The following is a 24,939-nucleotide window of genomic DNA, read 5'->3' on the forward strand; positions in this document are numbered from 1 at the left end:
ACAAGTGTTTTTTGAAATACCTACTTTTTCCTTCTTTTTTATTTTATCACCTGTAACTTGCCAGTGATCAGTAAAAACTATAAGGTCGGATGTCGTAGGGTAGAGTAGGTCAATATAACCATTTGGCTTTCCATAAACAAGCTTGACAGTGGCGCTGCCCTCTCATTTCTCTCCTGTTATAATTTCATCAACAAACACTGTATTAAGACACACAGAAGCATGAGGTAAAATTAATTTGGCTTTATTGCTCGTACTGTGCATACTGTAGATGTATTCAGAAACCTCTGTTACAGTGACACCTTGTGGCTGTACTGCTTCACTGCAACTCTGCCTACCAATTTACTTCAGCCATGCCAGGAGAACTACAGTTTATTGAGTAATCCTGCACCCATTATTTCACCCTAACCACTGATTACCCAACACTAAGCACATACACTCCACTCGGCGGCTCATGTAACCGTAACCCCCTGTTGCCTCTGGCGTGGCCTTCTGGCTCTTACCATCCCTGTGTGATAGAGACGGGTACTGTGGAGTTCTGGATACACATGGAGACACACAAGGGACAGACTAATAATTTCAAAACACAAAAGGTGGTGCAAAATAATGCAGATTCATTCATCGAGTGGATACTCCTACAGCACTTTCAACAAAAATCAGTATATGTCCACCAGGTTAATCTATTGGTCAGGGGGTCTATGGACTAATAAAAGGTTACATGTAAGGGCTGGACGATAAGACCAAAAGTCTTCAATGTAATGAATTCATTCATCTTTATTAGTAATTTGTGTTCTAATATAGCAGGGTATGCAATTTCCTCAGTCCTATTTATTCCACTATGACCAGTTAAAAGATCTCAGGACTGGACCGTGAGCCGAACTTCCACTGAAATATCACTGGTTTCTGTAGCTATTTTCACTTTATTTGTAAAGGGATTCATGATGTCGGTAGTATTTCAGTAAATTTGATTCATCATCCAGCCCATTTTATATGCACTGTTGATCTTAAAACAAACAAACAAACAAAAAAAAGCATGTGAAACAGAGAGATTGCCAGATTTGAAAGGGGAAAATCCTAAGATAGTTCTTTGTCTTGTTTTAACGGCAGAGGTGTGAAGCAAACTACAAACCAAAGAGAAGATCTCACCTCCTCATACAGTAGCTTAGTTAAGCTCCATGACAATCTGGCAATAAACATGTTGGTAAGATGAGTCGGCATCAAGTAACCCATTCCTCATATCCATTCATCCTTCGTTGCTCCGCACACTTCCTGACCCATTAACACGGCACGCTGACCTCTGTGTCTGAAATAATGCCGCTGTCTGCCGGTCTCCTCTTGGCCAAATAAATAGAAAAACACAGAGAAAGACAGGCGAGAGAAAGAGAGAAACCAGGTATGTGTTTTGGTTTGATGGAAGGCGGATGTTGTTTCCCAGGTTACGACGTTAGTGTTGTTTCCGTGGGAGCCGGTGTTTCCGTGGCAGTCGTGGAGGTGGCTTCCATGGGGAGTGTGGGATCGGAGGCGGGCTCAGTTGCATGCGCCGCTGTGACTGTGACCGAGGATGGAGGAGTGGTGGTGGAAATGGGCAAAAGGGGAGCCACTCCTTGAGGGAGGAGAGGAGGCAGCTGGGAGGGCAGCATAGTGGGCAGAGGGGGTAAGGGGGCCAGACCTGGGATGTTGAGGGGTGGGAGAGATGCCAGTGGTGGGACTGAAGGAGACAGAAGGAAAATGAAAAGGTGTGTTAGTGTTTTTGCAAGAAATTGCATTTTTAATTAACTTCAGAATCCAATTACATATTCATGCTTAAAGCAACATGTTGGTAAATACTCTCGTTGTTTTCTCCCCGATTGTTCGATGAAAAGCTACATTACTCTCTTATCTGTCCAGTGAGCATGTGGCTACAGCCAGCAGCTAATGAGCTTAGTCCAGAATAAAGACTGGAAACAGTCAGACTATTGGTGACAATAAGACAGTAAGTTATTGTTCCAAGCCAGCTGTTTCCCTGTTTCAAGTCTTTGTGCTAAGCTAAGCCAAGCTAAGCGACTGCCGGCTGTAGCTTTATATTTAGATGGGCCAATATGAGTGGTATTAATCTTCTCAACACCCAATAATGGGGAAAAAAAAATATTCTTTTATTAGTATAAGTAATTGTCTCAATTCAGACTATAGACTATATACTCATACAGTAGATACTTTCTAATCATATAGTATATAATCTGAATTCAGACTGTAGGTTCTAGTGTAAATACCAGTATAGCATAATAAAAGACCAATACTCATTTTTAGTGTAGAAATATATATTCTTAGATTCCTTTACTATGAGTTCATACTACATAATCTTTATACTGCTCTCGATATATAGCAGAAATATTCATAATATTTAATAAAATTTCAATTGTGATTCCATTTTGGGTCCCATCCAGCAGTTTGGGAGCCTCTTGTACAGAGTACATATCAGTATATAGTAAACAGTGTGCAGCTAATACAGAAAGAAAGGTTGCATATTCACCTGTGGTTCCTATGGGTGGTGGTCCTGCTAATGACACGGCACTGAGGTCTGGGAGTGGCAGGTTGAGGTTTGGCAAGTTAGGAAGCGGAGGTAAACCACCCGGGAGCGGCATCAGACCTACAGCCACACAAACACACACACACACAAAAACAATGGCACAGGAGGATGTCCTACCATTAGTTACTCTTTTCTTTAAAATTGTCAGTACTTTATTACTACTGTGAAGCCACTTTGGAAAAGAATATTTTTCTTTGTGTATTTGAGAAGAAGTAAATTCCTTTCAGAGAGAGACACACAGGACTTGATGAAGGATGAAAACAGAAGAAGCATCAGTTTGATAAGAACTACATGATTAAGAATTTCTGCCAAGTGTTTGAAAATTTTACATAAATACCGTTTACTGAAGTACAAAGAGCAACTTGTCCTTAAGATAATAAATTGTGTATACAATGTATGCTCACTAAGATTTAATATTGGTTCATTCTTTTTTTTTTTTTTTTCCTAGATGGGTTTGTGTGCCCACACACCCATGGAAGTCTGTAGTAATGCCTCTGCCACCGATAAGCCTTTTTAAATGTTTAGTGTTGAAAGCTCAGTGACTCAGCAGACTGATGAGCTGTGTTTGCGTGTGTGTTTGAGAAAACCACCTACCTGGTAGCGTGGTGGCGGGGTTGAAGCTGGTGGCGGCAGGATTCAGTGGAGTGAGGGGGCTGAGAGAGGGGCTGGTAGAGGAGGGCAGCAAAGGTACTGTGGGCAAACCTGAAGGGGACAGCAACACAAACACAATGTGTATGAGAGTGTGACACTGTATCCCTGTCATACAAAGAGCTCCATGTGTCGAAGTAAACAGATGTGTGCAAGAGAAAGGGAGAGCAAAGACTGAAACATACCTGTCTGCAGCTCACTGGGCATGGTGGGCGGGGCTGTGCTGATTGACAGGCCTGAGAGTGAATCTTCAAGGCCAGAGGAGCTAACAGGTGCAGCAGCAGGCGGGGTCACTGCTGACAGCTGGACCTTAAGGAGTTAAAAGACAAAAACATGAGAAAGGTGGAGAAAAAAAAGATGCTGCTGGCAAACAGATAAGGTCACATTCATCCAAACGTGCAATTAACTGTAATGAGCCACATTGCTCTCTGTCCCTCAGTGGGCTTTACTGCATACATAATGAAGCTACTTGCATTTATGGGGTGTGAACTCTTGAAAAAAATGGGAGGCCACGAGACACGCAACTTGAATCTTTTCAATGTCATGCACATACACTGCATACTGATAAGTAAAGGTTTGGCTGGCTTAGGGCTCGATTAGACACAGCACAGTTTTTGCAGCCAGAGGTGCCTTTTTCCAGTTTCCTTAGCAGTAAATGTTGGGTGCACAGTTAATGCCACCTGAACGCCTTGTGAGTTTGGAGTAGCACTCTGAACGCCTCAAGTTGAAAAACCTAAACTCAGAAGAGCATTGGATGAAGTGAGAGGAAGCCCTTCTGTGATGGTGATGATAAAGTTTACAGTTGCTTGGAAACAACAATCACAGAGACCAAACTAGCTCTGGGTGTTTCTGGATACCTGCAGCCATACGACTTTACCAACCATAATTACACAATCTGAATAAGAAACAGCAGGCTTAGAGGCAAATTAGTGCAGCGCTTGTGATTTAGGATTAACGAATTCATTCATTTAAACAGTTTAGTTGTCTAGCAACAGTAAATGAATTGCACTGCTCTTTTTCTCTAATACAAGAAAAGATGTGCCAGCATGGTGTGCCTTGTATTTTGCAACAGAAATCTGCACTGCACCACACACATACACACACGTCTGGGGGGCCCTTAAGAGGCAGTAACTCATAGGGATACATGACCAACAGTCAGGGAAACATTTCATGACAATATACACTGTAATTACACAACTGCTCATACAGCTGGTGAGTCTAATGGTGTGTGTGTCCTCACCTCAGTGAATCCATCCTTCAGCGGGCTGATGGGCTCACTGGGAGAGTTTCCAGGGAAGCTGATCTTCTTCCCCTCCTCAAAAGGCCTGGTGGGAATCCTGTGGAGATAACCATAGCCAATCCCACATCCAAGGCTGGAAAGGGGAGAGGGGAAAAAGAGAAATAAAAATCTGAACCCAACCGACGAACCAAAAGATTTGCATTTCAACACTTGACCTGGTTTGAAGATAAATGAAAAACTGCCCATCTCTGCTACTGAACATATTGGCAACCATTTTCTCTTAAAAAACAAGTTTTAACAATTTAATTGTTACAGAATAATTATAAAATTTATACGTCTGAGTATTTGTTTTGGAAGTAAAACTCTTCAAAATCTACAGTCTTTATACTTGAAGGTGTAATAGCATGTGGCACATGTGTGTTGATGTCAGTGTTACCTGCCCTCTCCTCCCCAGGCACTGTTAGGTGTGATGACCACCTCTCTGCAGTTATCAGTGTCTGTGTTGTACACATAGAGCTTCAGGCCTTTCCCCTCATGGCTCTCAATCAGAGAGAACAGGTCCTCTGACTACAGATAGTCACACAAAGGAGAAAAAGATGGACAAAAGTGAGGACACACACAATCACCATCATCATCAGACAGAGAATATACAGGAGAAGCATTTTCAAGGACCTAAATCGCTGATATAGTACCTCATTCATAACCGTGTCAGCTCCAATTATGTAGTCGGTGTGTGGCCGCAAGCCAGCAAGGGCTGCTGGGGAATTAGGCTCCACTTCCTGTTAAGGACAGAGTGGGAGAATAAGTAAACAAGCTGCATGTTGACCACATAAAACAATGCAACACAGAACAGACTTTGGGGTTCCTTACCAGCACATGCCAAACATTCTCATTGGCTCCCTCAAAGCTACAGAAACGAATGGAGACCCCAAGCAAGCCCTGGCCCCCCCACAGGTTGCTGGGGGTGACTGTCGACTCCCGCAGCTCCAGAGTCTTCGAGGAGTAAACCAGCATCTTAACAGGTTTCTCCACACTGGCTTTGAGTAAGTCTTTCAAAGTATCGTTGTCCTTGTTCTGTAGAAGAGGCGAGGAAGAAGAGTAAGAGGGACAACCATGAAGCATATGCTTCTTTATGGCTGGCATTTAGTCTGACTAGATACAGCTGCTGCAGATGCTGAATTTCCTTACCAGTCTGGTGTTGTTGATGGAGACGATAAAGTCAAAGAAAGGCTCCAATCCTGCACGGTGTCCGGGTGAATTCTCCTGAACCTGCACAAAAAGAAGACCACAAACAAATGCTTTCAGCATTTCATTGCTTATTAGTAATTCTCTGCATGTACAGCACTAACAAGTTGGGCCTTTTCTGCTCAGCTAACCAACATACAACTGTACCATCAGTGGCTTTCAAATGAGGAAACAATCATGTCAGAATGTGATTTAGTTTGGGTTACCATACACATAAGTATGCTTGTAATAAAGGTCCATTGCCGTACAAGTAGCCAACGCGGATATAACGTGCAGGATCGGACCAAGCCCCCTATGATTTACAGCTCCAGTGTTGTCAAGTTGAGCATCTAGTCAAGCACCACTGACAGTTTCAGGATTTTAGGATATGACGACTGACATCAACTATCCAGTGTAAGCTTGTTACTGATGACGTATTAATATTAGTCCAAAATATGCAAAACAGGGAAGAAGAAGCTCTATTTGCTTTCACTGACGTAGCCAGCTTGACAGCTGCACAGCGACGTAGCATTAGCTAGCCCCAGCAGTGGTGGTTAGCTTCTGGCAGGCATATTTACCGAACCTAGCTAACAGGCAGGCATAAACACAAAATACTAAGATAAATGATAAATGACTCTGACGTAACTGGAAAGAACACATATTATTCTGACATGGTGTTGGTGTTTTCCACACGAAGGCCCACTAGTCATCCCCGGCCTCTTGTCAACACAGAGCAGGGAATCATCCGCCTCTGACCCGCAGCTAAGCTAACAGCTAACAGCGGGCTGTCGGAACTAAAAACTCACCCGGAGAACATGGTAACCCTCGGAGCCTCCTCCCGGTATCTCCACACTTTGCGATCCTCCCATGATCTCGCTCTTTTAAGGCTTTTTAGGTTTTGTGGCAGCTTGTTATCCAGCAGAGGCAAGACACCTGAACACTTCCACACACCGGGTACACGTAGCCAAATGATTAGCTGAAAAATGCGCATGCGCTGTTACGTGGCAGGAAATAACGCCTTTCGAAAATTTACGGTTCAATTTCCAATATTCAACCGAATTCTTTGTAGTTCAAAGAGTAAAAAAAAATTATATCGAAGTATGGAGATGACACAAAATGTTGAAACCAGCACGGTCTGCATTTACTGCAGTATTTACAAATAGTCTACCATTGTGTTTTTTCCTCAAACATTCGTATTGACATATGTTCACGTTTTCATTTTCGTAAACTCACTGTCAAAGCCACAGGCTGGACTGAGTAGTTATCACACCATATCCCGCTCTTGTTTTATGTGTATCGTTTAATATTGTGCAAATTATTGTGGTACTATGTAAATCAACTCATGTCATCTCATTTTATGCGTACCAACATAGCCCACGGTGTATACTTACGTTTTTACAAAATAGATGAACAAAATGATAGTTATTATTCAATTGTCTGTTTTGTTGTTCCTTTTTGTCAATGTTTAATGTAAAATAAAATCTGAGTTTGAAATGGGCCTAATTCTAAGCCTTGAATGAGGGCTTCTTAATTGTCAAGTTTTTAGTTTGTTGTACATTGTTGCTTTACTAGCTGATATTTGTTATATACATTTTGCAACAGTTACAGCTAACAGACTTACAGTGAGTGGTATATACCTGCAGTGAGGCTCTCTCTGTAGCAGCTCCAAATAATATTTGCTGAATGAGCAACATTCATTAGTGTTTGTAAACCATAATGTCATAATTTTGACATTACGCTTAGTGTTGGGTTGATTAAGATCCATTTCAGGTGTCACATACACTATATAGACAAAAGTATTGGGGCACCTTACCATGATGGGACGTTAATGACATCGCATCCTAAATACACAAACAGCTCTGCAGCTATAACAGCTTCCACGCTTCTGGGAAAGCTTTCCACAAGGTTATGGAGTGTTTTTGTGGGAATTTTTGTCCACTCATGCAGTAGCGCATGCCTGAGGTCAGGCACTAATGCTGGATGGTTGTGCAGACAGAAACTCACCACTAGAGGGCGTTGGCAACACATTACATCCTCATTGCTCAGCTCAGTGTAGACTTTGACCCTCTTCACAGCCACCCTTCTCCTTTTAATGCTCTCCATGCAAAGGTTATGAAACACTGTAACCAATGCTTTTGTTTCTCTGTGAAATGGTGTCTTAGTGAGGCTGAGTCACATCATTCTCTCAGGTGAATCAAGGCAAGGACAGAGGAAAGATCGGGGGGACGATTAAGAAAAAAGAAAAACAAGGGAGGAGAATGTGACGGAAGAAGTGAGTAAATGTGTTAGAGAAAAGAGGAAATAGATGAAGAGATGAATTAGTAGAAATGGAGAGGGAAAGAGAAAGAATAAAAGAGAGAAGGAGCTGAGGTAGAGTGTTTCAGACTGGAGAACAGCCAATTCGACACACAGCTGGGGGCCAAGCAAAGCCTTCTCGAGGATGATTAGGCAGAGAGGCAATAATGTATGTGTGTGTGTGTGTGTGTGTGTGTAGCTACTGATACAGGCAGTCCAAAGGCTGAGTGCGATTATACACAAAATTCTTTGAGTGTAGTTTGTGGAGCCAAAGTGAAAAAAAATGTAACTATGTAAAAATGTAAATGCTGTGAGAGGGACTTATTTTTGTGTGCATGTGTGTGTGTATTTCAATAAGTCAGGCTCAATTTTCCCTTTAATAGACTTTATTAAAGATCTTTTTTGAGATGGTATGATTCTGTTAAAGTGCCTACCGAAAACCTCCTGGGAAATGCCCCCTTACAGAATGGTCACATACAGGAGTAATTGGTCACATACAGTACACAGATTACCTTAAATATGATTTAATTGTGCCATTCACATATGGTCCCTAGATACCATAAATAATTTAACATAAGTCTTATATAATACTGCCATAGTACATATCCATTTACAATGGAAGAAAGAAAGGTGAACATTGTGCAAAGACACAAACAGGAACTCTTTATACAAGATATTCCATTTAACTCCCATAACACTGAGAATACAGGTAATATGTATTACAATTAATATACTATATTACAGTAAATGCATTAGGATTCAGACAGATACAACAATCCTTTCTTCCCAGTCTCTGGAGGAGAGTACATTCTCACATCCTTGTGCTTCTCTCTAAAATAAAAGACTGGCACGACTGCCAGAGGATCATATAGACTTCATTCTTAATCTCATCAGAAGGCCAGTCAGTCATCTCAAAACATTCAATCAAAAAGACTCACAATCACAGAAACAAACACAGTTTAGAAATTGCATCGCAGTCGAGGGTCAACGGATTACATTTTACAAACATCTATAATGTATAAGAAGTTATATATGAAGAACAATGGATTGCTCTGTACCCAATTCTCTTTCTTTGGCTGACAAAATCACTAGAAATAAACTCCACCTAAAATTCTGTGAATACATTTACAAATGTATTACCATGTAATACACATAAAGTTACATTTACAATAAAATACCTGAATCTGCAAACAGTGGAAATGCAATAAATATTTGTTCTTTTTTTTATCAAATATTAATATTTTAACAATGTTATAAACACATATGTGTGTCACATGATTGCATGAAACAGACAACGAGCCAGCGTTTTATAAGGTAAAAGTTGTCACAGACTTGGGATAGCTGTAGACATTTTAAATCTTAAAACTACAAGGGAAAATATTGCAAACTGTAGACCTGCTGCTGGAGGTTATCTGAAACCTCTAAGCTCAACACACTTGGTTCCTATGGTGTGCACATTAGGTCATAATAAGCTTATTATTTTATCATACTGCTAGCCTAAAATACATGACAAGAAATTACATGCACACCTGCACGCACGCACACACACACACACACACACACTGCTTCAGGGGCTTGGACACTGGTTTAGGACAAACAGGTCAGTGCACTGAGAATAAATATAACATACAGCTGAAAGCACCAGTGATTTAATTTTGTGTAGCAAATGTATGATACAGCAGAATAATTTTATGATAGTTTGTTATATTTTGATCTGTGCTTATCTCTCTTTCAGTGTTTCAACAAACACACACACGCACACACTCAGACACACACATACAAACATTAAGAGACAAACTACATTGCATGAGAAGCTGGATTACACACACACCCACATTACAAGATTTCACAGCACACACATACATTAGAGCATGTTTACAGTGCCTGAAGCCTTCAGACACTGGTACTTATATATTTTATCTAGAGGAGGAACTGTGTGGCACGAGCAAGGAAGAAAGCCAAAGTCTCTCTCATTGCAAGTTTCTCTTCGGCTGGAGAAACAGTCAGAACGCTTCAGGCAAACATAGACTAGCTACAGAGAAACAAAACATGTCCTATTATTATTCTGTCTGCAGCACTGTGAGTGTTTCACCTTGTTGGCATTTGCCTTAGAAATACAACAGAAAGAAGACAGTAGGTTTGCCATTTGGCCTCTAGAGCAGCGGCGAGAGTCTACAGATCATGACCCAACCTCTCAATCTCATCGATAAGGAAGTCAATGTCAGACTGGGTAGCCGCGGGGTTGGAGACGACCATACGGAAGAAGTTGACTTTATTGCCCTGAGGCTGGTAGCCCACCATGGTGGTCCCTGACTCCATCATCATGGCCTTGATCTTTGGCGCCACCTGGTAGAGTTAATAAATATGACAAATTGCTGAACAAGTTTGCCCTATCCAATATTCATGAAAACATTATTCATTGCATGAATAAAAATGACATGTAAACATGAAATCTCATAGGTAGAAATGTTTGAAATCATTCATTTACTCTTTGGTTTATTGTTTATTTAATATGGACAATGCAGAATATATTTATTGCACCAGATATGGCTAAAAGTTCATTTCCCTCTGTAGTCCTTGGTGCAGGCCACTACTGATGTGCAGGTCGACAAAGTAAAGGTTAAAGGTCACTGAAGCCTCACCCTGTGGAGTTTTTCTCGCCGCTCATCACCGTCAGGCATTCCTCTCAGGCTGGGTGGAATGTACCAGAAGCAAACATTGGTGTGCTGAGGCTGTAGACAGAAATAATAATAGCAGTTAATACAAGCTGTGCACGCACACACGCACACACACACACACACACACACCTTGGGATCTTTTTTCATTTACACCAAACAAACAGAAAAAGGAGATAAAGAAAAGAGTGCAAGAGAAATACTGTGATGAAGAAGAATTAAAACTTTGAATTAATATCAAAACTTTTAATAACATTTTAATATAGTAAAATAAAGTATGATAATTTTGGTGAATAACCAACCAAAAACTGCATCATACCATACCAGTAGAGTTTATTAAACCGAAAGGATATGATGATAAATTTTCCATTGTGACTGAAAACAACACTGACAAAACAAAAAACTGGAGAAGCTCACCACTCCATCAAACACCATCTCATATCCCTCCCTGTTCTTGATCTTGTTGTACAGGTACTGAGACAGGTCCAAACATTTGTCAATGTGCTGCTCAAACCCTATGGTGCCCTGCAGGGAAAAAAAGCTATCAATAAAAGAATGGCTTCAAGTAAGCATATACACATGTCTGCCTTTCCCCGTCTCACCTTGGCCTTCCACATGAGCCAGAACTTAAAGATGTCAACGTGTCGGCCACACTGGATTGCTTTGTCCCCTGTGTCATAGGTAACGTCGTACTGTTTGTCTTGTTGGAACAGGTAGCCGGCACACATGGAGTTACAGCCTGCCAGGATTCCCTACAGACACACATCAAGTACACTCACTCCTCTGCTCACGCTAAGAAAGTTAACACTAATACTAGCCAGTATGGTCATTTTCAAATAGACTGTCCTGTTCACATAAGAGTGTGTGAGTGTTTACTGTACCTTCTCTCTAACCAGGATTGCAGAGCACTGCAGAGGCACGCCCATCATCTTGTGAGGGTTCCATGTGACAGAGTTGGCCCTGCAATGTTAAACCATGTCTGAATGCACTGAAGTAGTTTCACTGAACTCTGCCTTTAAATAAAAATACACAGGAACCCATCTGCTCCCATCTACTTACCTCTCCACTCCACTAAGTTTATGGCGATGCTTCCTGGACATCAGAAGTCCACCACCCCATGCTCCCTGAAGAGACAGCACTTTTATGGAAGGGTATGTAGGCAAGGACATCGTATTACTACTGCTGTCAAGACACTACAGCGCCTGAACAAACATCATTTACTCACATCAACATGGAGCCACAAGTTGTACTTCTCACAGATGTCAGCGATCTCATTGATGGGATCAAATGCACCGTACACGGTTGAACCAGCCGTGGCATTCACAAACAATGGCACATAACCCTGCAGAGTCAACACACGTGACAATCAGACAAGAGAACCTTTGGTTAAAAAGTGTGAAGAAATAAAGAAACTAACAAACAAAAGAAAAGAATAAGGAAGAGCGACACTGACCTTCTGTTTAGCATCAATAATCTTGGCCTCCAGATCTGCAGGAATGACTCTCCCTCTGAAAGAACGCAGAGCATCATATTATCATCACATACAACATGTCATACAAGTTATGCAAGAATAATGGAAAAATCTCCTCTTTTCGTGACATTGTTCACACACAGCATTGTACACAGTGAAGACATTAACTCTGGCTAATCATTTCTGAGATGAATTCCCCACCTCTCATCTGTGCTCAGCAGGATCACATTCTCAGTACCAAAGCCAAGAGCAGCTCCAGCCTTCTTTATGGAGTAGTGGCTCTGTGGGGACACACATTAGGTATATAATTCATCTTTCATTGAAATAATAGCTAAATTCTCAGGAGATCAAAGATTTTGTGAGCTAATTGCTATTTGAGCTTTGGTTTGCTTTCTGTGATGTTGTCGGATGTGCAATGTTTTACACACAAAAGTAGATGTAATAAAAACAAAAAGAATCCATTAAGCTAGCCAATTCCCTACTGATTATTACTGGACATTTTCAATGGCCTCAATCTACAGCCAATGAAGCAAAGCGTCTGCTTTGTTAGAAAACCTGAAGTTGTGTGTGTGTGTGTGTTCATGGTCACATACGTGTTCAGATGTGAAGAGGACAAGGCGAGGAGCAGCAGACATGCCCTTGGTCTTGACCTCTGGAAAATACTTATACCGTGCGATCATCACACTGTACATGTTGGAGATAGCGCCCCCTGTTGAGGAAACACCCACACACACATCAGCACCTTGGACAGCAGCATTCACATGCCTACTGTAGTGCATATCACTGTAGCTGGCATAACAATTAAGAACTCCTTTTACCTTCTGTTTATGGTAAAAGTATTTTTTCCACCATTGAACACAATATACAAACACACTTTGTATATGGATGTTATATGCAATTCATAGACTAACCTGGTGAAAAGAGTCCATCTCCCTCTCCATCAGGCCAACCAATTATCTCTCTCATTTTCTTCAGAGTCAGCTGCTCCATCAACACAAACACTGGAGCAATCTCATACGTGAACCTGTCAATCACATCACAAAATGTATGATTATGGCACCATTCACTGTGTGTCATTAACAACTGCTTTGTGAGTAAGGAGAATAAAATAAAATTCTTCCACACACTTGCAGATTAGAGAGTCCAAATACAGACACACTAATACACACCCTCATTGGTTTTTCATTAGCTTTACTATAATTCCATCCACAGGAGCTTGTGCTGACTGCGCTAATTAAAAAATGTCTGATAGGAGTCAGGCAGCAAACATTCATATTCAAATGCTTTCTAACATCACTCGGTAGTTTAATTAAAGCACACAAAGCTCTGATGGCTATCTGTCAATCCTGCCAATCTCAGCAGCGAGTCTGAATGGGGCTGATTTGATGGCTGAGAGAATGTGAATGCATGTGTGTGTGTGTGTGTGTGTGTGTGTGTGTGTGAGAGAGAGAGAGAGAGAGAGGAAGAAAGACAGACAGAGTGTTTTGAAGAGATAACAGCCTCTGTTGACCCCAATATTCAGAAACAGAGGAAAACACCATAATTGTGCATTTCATTCTTTCATTTAAAGAAACAAACAAAAAAAAACGATTTAAAGACTAAAATAATATTGCCAACAAAAGATGAATTGTGAGAGAGATGAAAGGCAGATGACAGTTTTTGAAAAATGATAGAATTGTTTCTGAGCTCTCTAGCAAAATATGACTGGTAGCTCCATGGACAACAAAAGAGCAGAAATGATGGAGCACATTAAATGTGTCACAGAAAACCAACTCTTACAGTCAGCGCTGAGCTTTTGCTCTTTGCAAACTGACAGGCCATCTCACTACGTTGCCCACACACCCTTAGGACTGATCCTGTTTACCCTGCTTTTAATGAGGCCAGTTACGCAACACTCCTCCACTCCCATCATCCACCAGCACCATCTAAAACAATAATGTTATCTCCTATCCTCCCTGATTCCTCTTTTTGTCACAAGTAGGTATCTAAACGAGAAGTGAAGCATTTCGTAGTTTGTGCAGAGAGGAGGAGAGATGAAGGCCAAGAGGAGAAGGGGCTGAGGGGAAACAATGTACTGAAGGAGGACAACAAAGGAAGCCGAGGGGATGAAACATAAGCAGAGAAAGGGAAGCACACAGAAAGGAAGAGGACAAGACGGTGATGATAAGTGGCAAAAAAGATGAGAGTGAAAAGAGAGTGGAAGCCATGGTCAAGAATAGATAGAAACTGAATAAAAATAGAAAGATGATGAAATGGAGAAGAAAAAGACATTTTTCATATGTAAGAGTTCCCGGTGAGGGCTGATTGGAACATTGGCTTCTAGTCAATACATCAGATCACACTGTGCCTGCTGGGCTTCAACTATGAACAGCGACAACAAAGGATAAAACGTCTCATTTTACATCCTCTTATTGGCCTAATTTCATAAATATTGAGCTCTTTGATTTATTGTAATTATGGTACATATAAGAAACACAAAAATACTTCATATTCTGGATGTATGTAGCTCTCACGCATCATTTTTTTGCTTAGAACATACTCAGACAAAGCAGAAGAGGGACAAAACCAGTGCATCTTTTTAAAATTCTCCATCTCGCTGTGAGTCATTTCACGCTGTAATGACAATAATGGTAATCATTATCACAATCAGAGCCAATCATTGGTCTTTTCAGGGTGAAAATTACCCCTCAGTCACCTGCCTGTCTCCAGGGACAGCCCCTAAATGCCCTTATTATCATCATCAAGGGCACTCAGTGTGTGTAAGTCTGTATTTGTGTGTGTGTGTGCATGTGTGTGTCTATGTCTATGACTAAGCCTCTGACCTCGTACCACACTCTCCTCTCATCCCCTCAGGAGCACTGAGTCAGTCTGAATCCACAGGGACAAAGGAGCCGGAATGAGCGCTCCGCGGGGAGCTGCAGCAGCCAGTTTCCACAGTGTGACAGGGTTTTCTGTGCAGCCGGAGGACATTGTGTGTCAGTGTGGGGCCCAGCTGGCCTATCTGCTAAGACCAGCTCTCAATGAGCCTGCAGTCAATGGACTGGAAACCCTAGCTGCCGTATCTGGGACAGCTAGAGCTGGTGTGTGTGCATGTGTCTGTGTGTCATTATAAAAGAGTGCAGGAGTGTGTGAATTCAATGGCCCTGTCTCTTGGGGCATTCTTCCAGCCGGGAGATGAGTGGGGAAAGTTTTTACTATGAGGCGGTGGTTTCCTCTGCTAATGTATTGAGAAATTGGATAAATTAAGTGCCTCAATTTTCCTTTAAATTTTGATTTATTATCCTCACAAAGATCTTTCTTTTAGCAGCCAGTCTATGGAAAAGACAGAGGCCAGAATAGTTAGAGAAAATTGAAAGCTCACTGTGTGTATGAGCAGTGTAGTGTGTCCTCTGCTCACCTCTCATCTTGCGTAGTCTTTTTGTGCAGTGAAACACCCACATGTAAAACTCTAAGATGTCCACATCTTCATCAGTTTCAGTGAGGAAAACTTGATTTATTGGACTTTAAACTTAAGTAACTGATTGTGGTTGTTCTGACTGACAGTTTTCAATTCTCACTTGCGTGCTACATATGCAAATAAACACATCATTTCTGTATGTAAAGACCAAATGTGTTGTTGTACTGACTTTTCGGCCCAAACGGAAATCAGCATGTTTCATATGTACTCCATCAGTGAGAATCCATTTTGCTTGTTGTTGTGGCTTCTTCTTCTTCTTGTTAGCCTCTTGGACATATGAATGAGTACATACTTCCACTTACATAGAAATAAGCTGAGTAGTCCAGGATATTTTTGAGTACACGCTGTTAAAAGACCTTCTCTGAATCTCAAGATGTCCTCAGTGAGTCTTTGGTGCATTCACACCTGTACTTAGAGCTGTCCACTTGTGGTTGGATCACCCAGCAGTTGCAAACTTGGCCTTAAATGCAGTTCAGATTTTGTCAGCTCTCTTACCTTTTGTCTGATTGTTTTTTATCTCTCACTCTCATAGTTGATTGATCAATTGTTATTTTTTTCAGGCCACAATGCCAAATATTCCCAAGGTCGAGCTTCTAAATTCTATGGATTTTTTTTTTCTTTTTTGCTTTTCTTTATTTCTTGTGATAGTAAATTCTTTAGTATTTTTAGGTTTTGGACTATTGGACAGATACAACAAAACCTTTCATAATGTCATCTTAGGCTTTTGGTAAGATATGATATACCTTTCACTATTTTTTGACATTCAATTGAATGATTGATGAATCAATTAATTGAGAAAATAACTGCCATATTAAATAATAATGTTGTTACTTGCAGCCCCACATGTGAGTGCTGTGGGTTGTGTTTCTTTGCTTGCATTAATACTGTAAATATGGATCCGAATAAGAATAAAGATAGGTTAGGTAAACTTCCATAGTGCATAGAGCAATTAATTCTTATTTTTTAAGGAGATTAAATTTACTTTATTGAGAATATCAACTTAAACTTCACTTCACTGAGAATGGACAGAGTTGTAAATATTAGGCTGGTATACTGAGCAAAGATGTGTTTGTTTGTGACCACAACTCTGTATGTACTTATGTGTGTATTCAGTGTTCTGATATTGCACAGTATAACTAGTATGATGTTCTTCATTCTATTTCAGTTATCATAACACCGAGTTATAGCCTATTTATGACACAAGCACCTGTGTCTTTGTGTTTGTGTGTGTGCGTGTATCTATGTTGAGAGTCTGTGATGTGGATAAGGTTCACGCCCTCTATCAGGCTGGGCCACCATGTAACTGTGACCTGAGATCAATATGCAATCTAACCACCCCTGGGGCTGGGCTGGCTGCCATATACAGTACAACACGGTACAAAACAGCGGCAGCCTGCCGTCTGTCAATATACAGTCTCTACAGGACAAAGCAAACACTTTATATAACTGCCCTCAGAGGCTTTTGTGACCAGTTGTGGAGTGAGCTGAGAGGAACACCATAAGCACTTTCACCATGATTTCACATGATAATGACCGGGGGCTATTTCCAGCGACCTACAAAATGGAAATCTCAGTTGTCCTGCCATGCTCTATAGAGGTGTTTCCCTTGCATGTATAATAATTGTTCCATGCACACAAGAGAGCAGCATACTGTATGGCTTACATGTTGGTGTTAGCAGTGGAGGTGAGCCACTCTCCAGCCAAACCGATGATGTCCAGACCAGAGGACAACTGGTTGAAGAACCGTGGGTGACCTAAGCATAACAAATAAACACACATATTAATGGCGCTCCTTTTAACCAGGCTTCACTTCCTATATGAGGGAATCATGCTTTATATAAAAACAAAGCAATAAGAGAAGACTGATATAAGAAGCTTTACAAAGATATTTACTGACTACAGTGTTTTGCAGGCTACCGCTTCCATCTGATTGTAAAAAACAAGTAAATAAACATTAAAATAAACATAAAGGTTCACCAACAGTTCTTCATTTCTTTGCTCACAGTCATCCAGATTTAATTTTGTACTCCCTTGGTCAGTTATGAAACCTAAGGAATCTGACAAAGCACTGTTCAATGTACCATAATTACATTGGTAACAAGGTTGTATGACAGCCATTTAGACTCTAAGGTGCTTGCACACACAGCCACCATCAACACGCCTGGAGCCTAAATGCAGTCATGGATATATAAGCACCCAGTGCAGGCGGCACTGTATGTGTCACATAATAAATATGTGAGACACATTACATTACTTCAGAGTAAAAATATCAAATATGAAAACTATATCTGAAACTGTGGGTATATCAGACAAACTGAGAGTGTTGTGAAAGGAAAGAAAGATTTATATTTCAGCACAGTGGATAGTGGGACCTGAAGCCACAGAAAAAAAAAAAAAAAATCACACACTGGATGAAAAGTGGTGTTGCGTTGTAGACACAGTGGACCCTGAGTGATATACAAAACCCAAGGGACAGTTTCAGTTTTGTCAATTTTAACAGCTTGAAACAGCACATGTTAGGATCCCCTCAGGCATCACTTGCTTTAATAAAGTCAAGGGTAAAGGAAAAGGGGTATGTCAACCAAATTACCGAGGGGATAATAAATAATGCGGCCATCCTAATAGGCTGTATCTGGCAAACAGCTTCTTCTCTGATGGTTTGTGCTGAATTCATCTCTGCATAGTAAAACTGCTCTATTAATCGACATGAACATGATAGGCACGTTTTATACAGAATATCATTATTTTAAACTGAGATACTATCAGAGATGTAAATATAATGAAACTATTACAAGTGTATTTTGAAATGCCAACATTATAATATGCTTTTTATAATAACATATATGGCTGTTCTGCAGATTTTTCAAGAAGCATATTTTGAAATGACAAAGTAGGTTAACTGGCTTTTATGCCAGTCTCCTTTGGCTATTTAAAGTAATTTATACACCACCATATGAATAATTCAAAAGGCCTCAGATGAAGTCAGCTTTTTAAATCATGCTAACTCATTTTCGGTGACCCCCTTCAGATACAGCTCTTCAGTACAGCTCAGCCTTGAAGGTGTCCTGGCCTACCTGTCCGGATGCCATATTTCAGTGTGTCCCTGCAATCCACTAGAATCTGCTCCAGGGATTCAGGCTGGTCGGACAGCTCCAGGTTGAAGCCCTCCATGCCCTCCAGGAGCTGGTGAGGGTGGTGGAAGTCCAGCACCTTGGTGGAGCGGTCGAAAGTCTTCTTGACGTAGTTGGTGAGGATGTCGACGACCTCCAACAAAAACTGTATTGTAGGCTCCTCTCCATTTTTGGCTGGCAGCAAGTCTGAGAGGTGAAAGGTAGCAGAAATTTATCCTGGGTGATGAACTTAAATATTGGCCCTATACTGCAAACCCCCTTTGCTACAGACATTTAAATGAGTAGGCCTAATCATTAGAAAATTTGGAACACTTAGTCAGTATTTCCAAGACCAAATTATGTATTTGATACCATTTTTCTTTTGGTTACCTAGGTCTAATAATATATTTCCCTGGTCAAATACTCTAACCGATACTCAACGTAGAAAAACAACATTAGGATAATTTACAAAAAATGTGTTCCTCTTTAAATTTTCAGTAGCAAAAAATGCCCATCAAACCTAAGCTGACACTGTATCCAACCCACAGTCTCTGATTATTTTTCTGCATATTGTGCTAATTATTAATATTCCTCAGCTTTTGTCCTCCAGAAAGCTTTATTTGTCGCAAAAAAGCCTAACAATATTCTAACCTACATTATTGAGCAAGGAGATAATAACAAGCCCGAGACATGATTTTCTGGTCCTCTGGAAGGCCTTTACTCGCTTTATCTCGACAAAGGCCCAACCGTCAATTTAATTGAAAGTAATGAGCTCGAGACTATAAAATGACTTAAATTGTTCGACTAATTAGCAGTAGCTTAATTTTACGCACGTGCCTGAATGAAACAGCGCACGCGTAGTTCTCACCTCTGGCGAACAGGTTGGAGAAGTCGGTCTCGGTGTGGCGGAAGCGCGCGTCCCTGTCACTGTTGTTGCACGAGAGCAAGTTCTTCTGACCCGCGAGCCTCCCTTTCTCATCCAGGCTGTTGTTCTTCTGCAGGAACCCTAAGGTGTTACACGGCGGAGGGCAGGAGTTATCACCAAACAGCTCCATTCCACACACAAGGAAAAAGACGGAGGTGACCAAATCAGATAATAGTTAAAGAAAAAAAAAATACAAGTGAGAGAAAAAAAAATGTCGAAATATTAAGTTATTTAGTCTGTAAAATCAAAGTTTAAAATGATCAGTGTTGTCTAAATCAGCTCCTAATGACCTGAAGTCTTTGATAAAATGCTTTTCTGGAGGGATCCAAATATATATATGTACCACAAACACCCACACACGCAAGGAAAAGGAAGCACCAGCATCCCTGTGTGTGTGTGCGTGTGTGTGTGTGTGCGCGCGCGCGGGTGGGTGCCCTTCCCACCCTCTGACGTCACCACCACATCCCAGTCAGGAAGCACCCAGGAGCAGCACAGACTGACCGGCTCAGTGGGCAGGACGTCCCGCGGTGATGACCCATACAGCCAATAAATACACACACCCTGTAAAGAGGGTTAATGAAGGAGTCACAGCAGCGCCCTGAAGCAGTCTGCCCCCGCCAGGCTTATATGTTTACTCAATCATTGATCAGTTTCCTGCATAGTCCCTCCACATCTGCAGGATATGTGGTAGGTCACATGCCTTTGTAATGTGTAAAACGTGGGAAATATATTTTTCTATTTTCCTCTTTTATTTTTCATTGGAAACTCTACAATAACTTACTAATTAAACCCTAAATTATATATTGAAAATCAGCCCAACTGCCTAATCGCCTCCTCATAGAAATATTTTCCGTTCCAGTCTATTAAAATGCCATTCAGGCCAGTCAAAACCCACTAATCAATTTCTCGGTTTCAGAAATCCAAATATCAAACTTATTCGATTCTCAGCTCTTACACAATTAGTACCATAACTGACAAAAAGACAGAAATATCCAGTCTGAAATTTCACATACAGTTTAGTTTGCGCAGCTGCAGGAGAACTCAGGCTTTAACACTGAGTCACAGAAGGAAACACATTCCTTCAAATGTTAAAGAAATAAACACGCCTTCATTGCAACGTATTCTCTGCTTTAATATAACCTCTCATTGAAGCTGACAGTATCAAAAAATGTATTCTTTGATTAAGTAATGCATACATAAATATATGACTGGCAAAGGATTAAGGTTTAACGGACGCAGTGGGCTTTCCGCTTCTAGGCCTGTCTCGAGAATTCTTCACTTGCAGGTGAAATGGAAAAGACATGGGGGTCCAGGGGTGGTCGGGGGGGTTTATTCCGGGGCTCTCATCGTCAGACCTGAAGGCTAATGTCCACTGACCTTTAGAAGATGGAAACAAAGTGTGACAGTCGTGGGCGGCCCTGCTCTAACAGCCTGGCCTATTTCAGGCCTCTATACGGGTTTATTTATCAAAACAAAAGTAACAGCCACCGCACGATGACAATAACAAAGTGACACAGGCAAACTGCACGTCCCCAGTGGAATATTAATGAGACATGTGAGGCTATGCATTCATATATCTCTCCCAAATTTTTCTAAGGTGTAAATAAACGTGACTAGAAAAATATAACATGTTGAGGAGTTAGCTCTGTCAACGTGGGACATTTTATGTGCTCAATGAAACTTACCACAAATCTTCATCCCCAGCTTCCGTGTGCATCCGTGCATCCACGCATATTCGTAGGCTAAAACAGAATGAACGTTTGAGTTTGGGGCCGCGGAGACAGCGTGGATGGGCGGAGGATGGATGTAAAGCTGGTGGAGCACAGTGAGCATGATGCGGACGGCTCTTGGCCAGGTGTGTGATTCTGAGCACTGTAGATATTTTCATGCTGGTTTAATATTTCGGAACTGTTTGGCTCAATGTGGGCTTTGAATGTACCCACCTTTTTGCTTACCACAGCACCCACTGGGCGTAAGGGGATCAGTCTCATCACATTTCCGATTTAAGTTCAATCAATAGGCACCGACTGTGGCCCGCACGGCACATCCGCGCTCACACACCCAGCCAAGGGGCGGACTGGAATTAACGCCCGTGAAATGAGCTCACGGAGGAGGGCAGAAATTAATTGAGTGAAACACAGTATGTGACTGGAGCGAGCTGGTAATGTCTGTGGCAGGGAAGTCGTTGGCCGGCTTGATGCACAAACTTATAGTACAGTGCGTCTCATATATATATATATACACACACACACACGCCTCATGCATGCACTCTCACAGCTACACACAAACCCGAGCGTGGACATGCGTGAGCAGAGATGGAACAGAAGCCAAAGGGAATAAAATGCAGAGCGCACGGCAGCAGAGCAGCGGCGAATAGCCCACACCTGATGGAAAACTTTCAAAACAAAAACAAGTATTTAAATTTACTGAAGCAATTTCATTCTGAGAGAAGCTACAGAACAGCCCGAGGTGCTGAGGCCAAGACATACACACACAGACGCGTGCGCGCACACACGCACGCACAGACACTACAAGCCGCCAGGCGTGAGATGGAGCGTGGCAGAGAGATAATGGCAACATCCAGCAGCAGTATACGAGCAAGTCAGACAAAACAAACATCTTCTTTTTAATGGGCTTTTCTCAGTACAAATTCGCATTTGAAATAGTCCGAGTTTTGTTTTGGTTTTTTGTTTTGTGGAAATGTTTATTGACACCCAAGGGCCACAAGTAAAAAGGTTCAAAAATATTTCCTTCGATAAAAAGAGAAAATGTGAAAGTGAATTGTTCTGACTGATGTGTAGCTTGTTTCTTTTTACATTTGCCTGATGACTAAAACCTGTAATTGTTTCCCCGCGTTGCACTGCAGATGGCTGCTCAAGTGCTCTGTAATGGGCTGGACTTTGTGCATGCGACAAAGGCTCAAAATGATTAATTAGCCCATAGGTTGATGTACACCCAAAATTCAGCCACTTTCTAAAAATTAACAGCAAGAGCAATTTATCTGTGCAAAATAAAGATAGACATTCAGATAAATTTATTGATCTAGAAGGAAAAGCCGTAAGGGCCTGAAACGTCCTGGGGAAAGAGATAAGATATGACATAGATAAATCATAATAAATAAAAATGAGTAGCTCTTTGCGCTATTTGTCGACATCATTAACAAAATCACGATTAAAATCCAGGCAACGAACGCGTTATTACAAGAAAACAGGAAGAACATTCATATCAGTAATATATTTTCGATCGGAAAATGGACATTTATTCAAAAATGTTATCACTAAATGCTCTTGGATCATTACAAATACCGACGCCTTCACGGCGCTTTATTTCTGCACCAGGTCCAGTGCTCGGTGCGCACCGCTGATCCGCCAGGCAGCGACAGGCAGCTGTGATGGCTCTGTTTTTAACCGGAATGATTAACGACGGAGCCCACACAGCAAATGGCCCGGGCGAGACTCGCCTTTATCAGACAGGAAAGGAGGGGAGAGAGGGGCAGACAGGCAGACAGAGGCAGACACAGAGGTGTGTGTGTGTGGGGGGGGGGGGGGGGGGCGAAGGCAATAGATCGCACAGCGTAAGTGTCTTTGAGCAAGGCACCATCTCCCTATCAGGTCCTATGGACTGCTTCCAGTAGCACAGCCTGAGCGATCAGGAGAGGGACAGTCTTAACGAGAATTTATCCTCGGGGATCGATGTGGATCACAGTGTCATTAACAGAAAGGGAAGTGGGAGGACGTACTTGCGGACGGAGGTCTTAAATTGTCGGAGTTGGGGTCCTGGTCCCCGCCGGTGGCTCTTGGTTCAGACGTGGCCATCAGTCCTCCGTTATTTGATGTCCAACTGGGAAATAGTTCAACTGCAGACAGAACGGCCCACGGTTAGTGGAGGGACCAGGTCAGCTTACTCAGTTCAGACATAAAACATATATTTTGAATAAGCGCAGTCAGTTTAATGGGTAGGTCAGGATTTGATCAGAAAACGATGCTTTCAACCGTGCTTCGTCAGGAACGATTTATTCCCGAAAGATGGCTGAGCGGGCTGTGAATCAAGCCGCGCAATTTGGAGAGAAATGCGCACGACGCACAAGCGGTGCGTATGTCAGTTCCAGTGATAACACAGTGCATATCTGGATACATTCATTTTGGAGAGAGCCGTCAATTTTTCTTGGATTCAGATAGCCGTTAAATACTGCCAGGCCCACTGTTAAGCCATTAATGTCCGGAAAACACAGTCAATGGCAAGGATGAAATTTAAAAGTTGTTATCAGGAACATATAAGAAATGACAAACAGTCTTGGGCAGAGCGTCACCAGACCGTTAAACTATGAGCTTCATGTCTGTGGTCACCCACTGCACCAACAGCGGATAATAATAAAGATTAAAACGAGAAGATTAACACATACAGGTTCAGCCTGCCACAGTTAAGATGGCAAATTAGAAATATTAAAAGAATGGATGACAGAATAGTGAGATAATCCCAGCTGATTTTAGACACAGTGATTTATGAAACGAAGGCTGATAAAATGCAACCATAATGTCCACTTAAATAACCGACCTCATTCACCGATTGACTCAGCAATCGACTTTTCAATTAAGTTGCGCTTTGAGCAAGCATAACCCACATCATCATCAGTCAATGTCATCATGGGATGAGAGACAGACTGAACAACTAATGAATTCCTTCTGTCACTCCTGTGGAACTAGTTCCTCTCAAAGGCACAACGAATTTTGACAGTTTTTTTGTTTGTTTGTATTTTTTTTTTTTTGTTCTTCCATAATTGTTTCCAAAATAATTCCGACGTTATGATCTACGAATAAGACCCGTCTGCCTGTGAAGAAATATGAAGCCTGTCAATACATGACGGACGCAGTTGGAATGAAAAGCGGAGGCATCTTACCGGCTCACTGGCGCACAGGTTGTCGAGTCCAGAAAAACTACAGCTGAATGTAACAATTGCCACCCAAAGGCGAGACAGCGAACAGTCCAGGGGCGGCGATGGCGGAATACCAACAGAGCGCACTAACAAAATCCCATCCCGCAAGTGACCCTTTCTCCCTCAAGAATATCTTTTATTCGTTATTTATATCTCAGGCTCCGGCTGCCCATTGGTCTCTTCACGCAGGCATGAGTCACAGTCTTGCCTCCCTCTGACGACTAATGAAGCTTCTCTGAGTGCTACAGACAGCCACAATCCACTTTAAGAAGCCTTAAAAGCAAAAGGAAAAACACCAGTGACGTCCCCACCCCTCTCTGTGTATGTGTGTGTGTGTGTGTGTGTGTGTGTGTCCAGGTGTGGGTGGGTGTCACAGGATGGAGGAAGGAGACCAGAAT

At 41.8% G+C, this 24,939-nt stretch overlaps 2 protein-coding genes across 3 annotated transcripts; both read right to left on the reverse strand.

Moving 5' to 3' along the window:
• Nucleotides 1-225: 225 nt before the first annotated feature.
• On the reverse strand, nt 226-6,658 carry LOC124069121 (Golgi reassembly-stacking protein 2-like). Its single transcript, XM_046407904.1, has 10 exons — nt 6,482-6,658; nt 5,640-5,720; nt 5,322-5,525; nt 5,144-5,230; nt 4,888-5,018; nt 4,452-4,584; nt 3,397-3,520; nt 3,158-3,265; nt 2,507-2,623; nt 226-1,705 (listed from the first exon to the last, which is right to left on the reverse strand). Exons 1-10 carry the CDS (start codon nt 6,542-6,544, stop codon nt 1,434-1,436), a joined length of 1,320 nt encoding a protein of 439 aa, XP_046263860.1. The 5' UTR covers nt 6,545-6,658; the 3' UTR covers nt 226-1,433.
• Nucleotides 6,659-8,344: 1,686 nt separating this feature from the next.
• LOC124069875 (glutamate decarboxylase 1-like) lies at nt 8,345-24,821 on the reverse strand. Of its 2 annotated transcripts, XM_046409370.1 has the most exons (17): nt 24,506-24,820; nt 23,348-23,464; nt 21,294-21,350; nt 19,552-19,689; nt 18,648-18,890; nt 17,237-17,327; nt 13,028-13,140; nt 12,710-12,825; nt 12,318-12,397; nt 12,099-12,153; nt 11,871-11,987; nt 11,705-11,769; nt 11,527-11,605; nt 11,248-11,397; nt 11,063-11,170; nt 10,613-10,702; nt 8,345-10,316 (listed from the first exon to the last, which is right to left on the reverse strand). In XM_046409370.1, exons 2-17 carry the CDS (start codon nt 23,421-23,423, stop codon nt 10,143-10,145), a joined length of 1,752 nt encoding a protein of 583 aa, XP_046265326.1. In that variant the 5' UTR covers nt 23,424-23,464; nt 24,506-24,820; the 3' UTR covers nt 8,345-10,142. The 2 variants fall into 2 exon arrangements, with proteins under 2 accessions (XP_046265326.1, XP_046265327.1); XM_046409371.1 differs by lacking the exon at nt 21,294-21,350 and having other exon boundaries at nt 24,506-24,821.
• Between the last annotated feature and the right edge of the window lie 118 nt (nt 24,822-24,939).

This window comes from Scatophagus argus, chromosome 13 (assembly GCF_020382885.2).
Source record: "Scatophagus argus isolate fScaArg1 chromosome 13, fScaArg1.pri, whole genome shotgun sequence".
Classification (NCBI taxonomy): domain Eukaryota; kingdom Metazoa; phylum Chordata; class Actinopteri; family Scatophagidae; genus Scatophagus; species Scatophagus argus.

Excerpts from the sequence above, each read along its gene's own strand:
- LOC124069121 (XM_046407904.1), bottom strand. The coding sequence starts at position 6,544 with ATGGGAGGATCGCAAAGTGTGGAGATACCGGGAGGAGGCTCCGAGGGT. Across the intron at positions 4,585-4,887 it reads GCCTGGGGAGGAGAGGGCAG|CCTTGGATGTGGGATTGGCT; the intron begins GTAACACTGACA and ends TCCCCTTTCCAG. Across the intron at positions 3,266-3,396 it reads GCCCAGTGAGCTGCAGACAG|GTTTGCCCACAGTACCTTTG; the intron begins GTATGTTTCAGT and ends TGTCCCCTTCAG.
- LOC124069875 (XM_046409370.1), bottom strand. The coding sequence starts at position 23,423 with ATGGCCACGTCTGAACCAAGAGCCACCGGCGGGGACCAGGACCCCAAC. Across the intron at positions 21,351-23,347 it reads TTTAAGACCTCCGTCCGCAA|CCTACGAATATGCGTGGATG; the intron begins GTACGTCCTCCC and ends ATTCTGTTTTAG. Across the intron at positions 17,328-18,647 it reads GAAATATGGCATCCGGACAG|GTCACCCACGGTTCTTCAAC; the intron begins GTAGGCCAGGAC and ends TGTTATGCTTAG.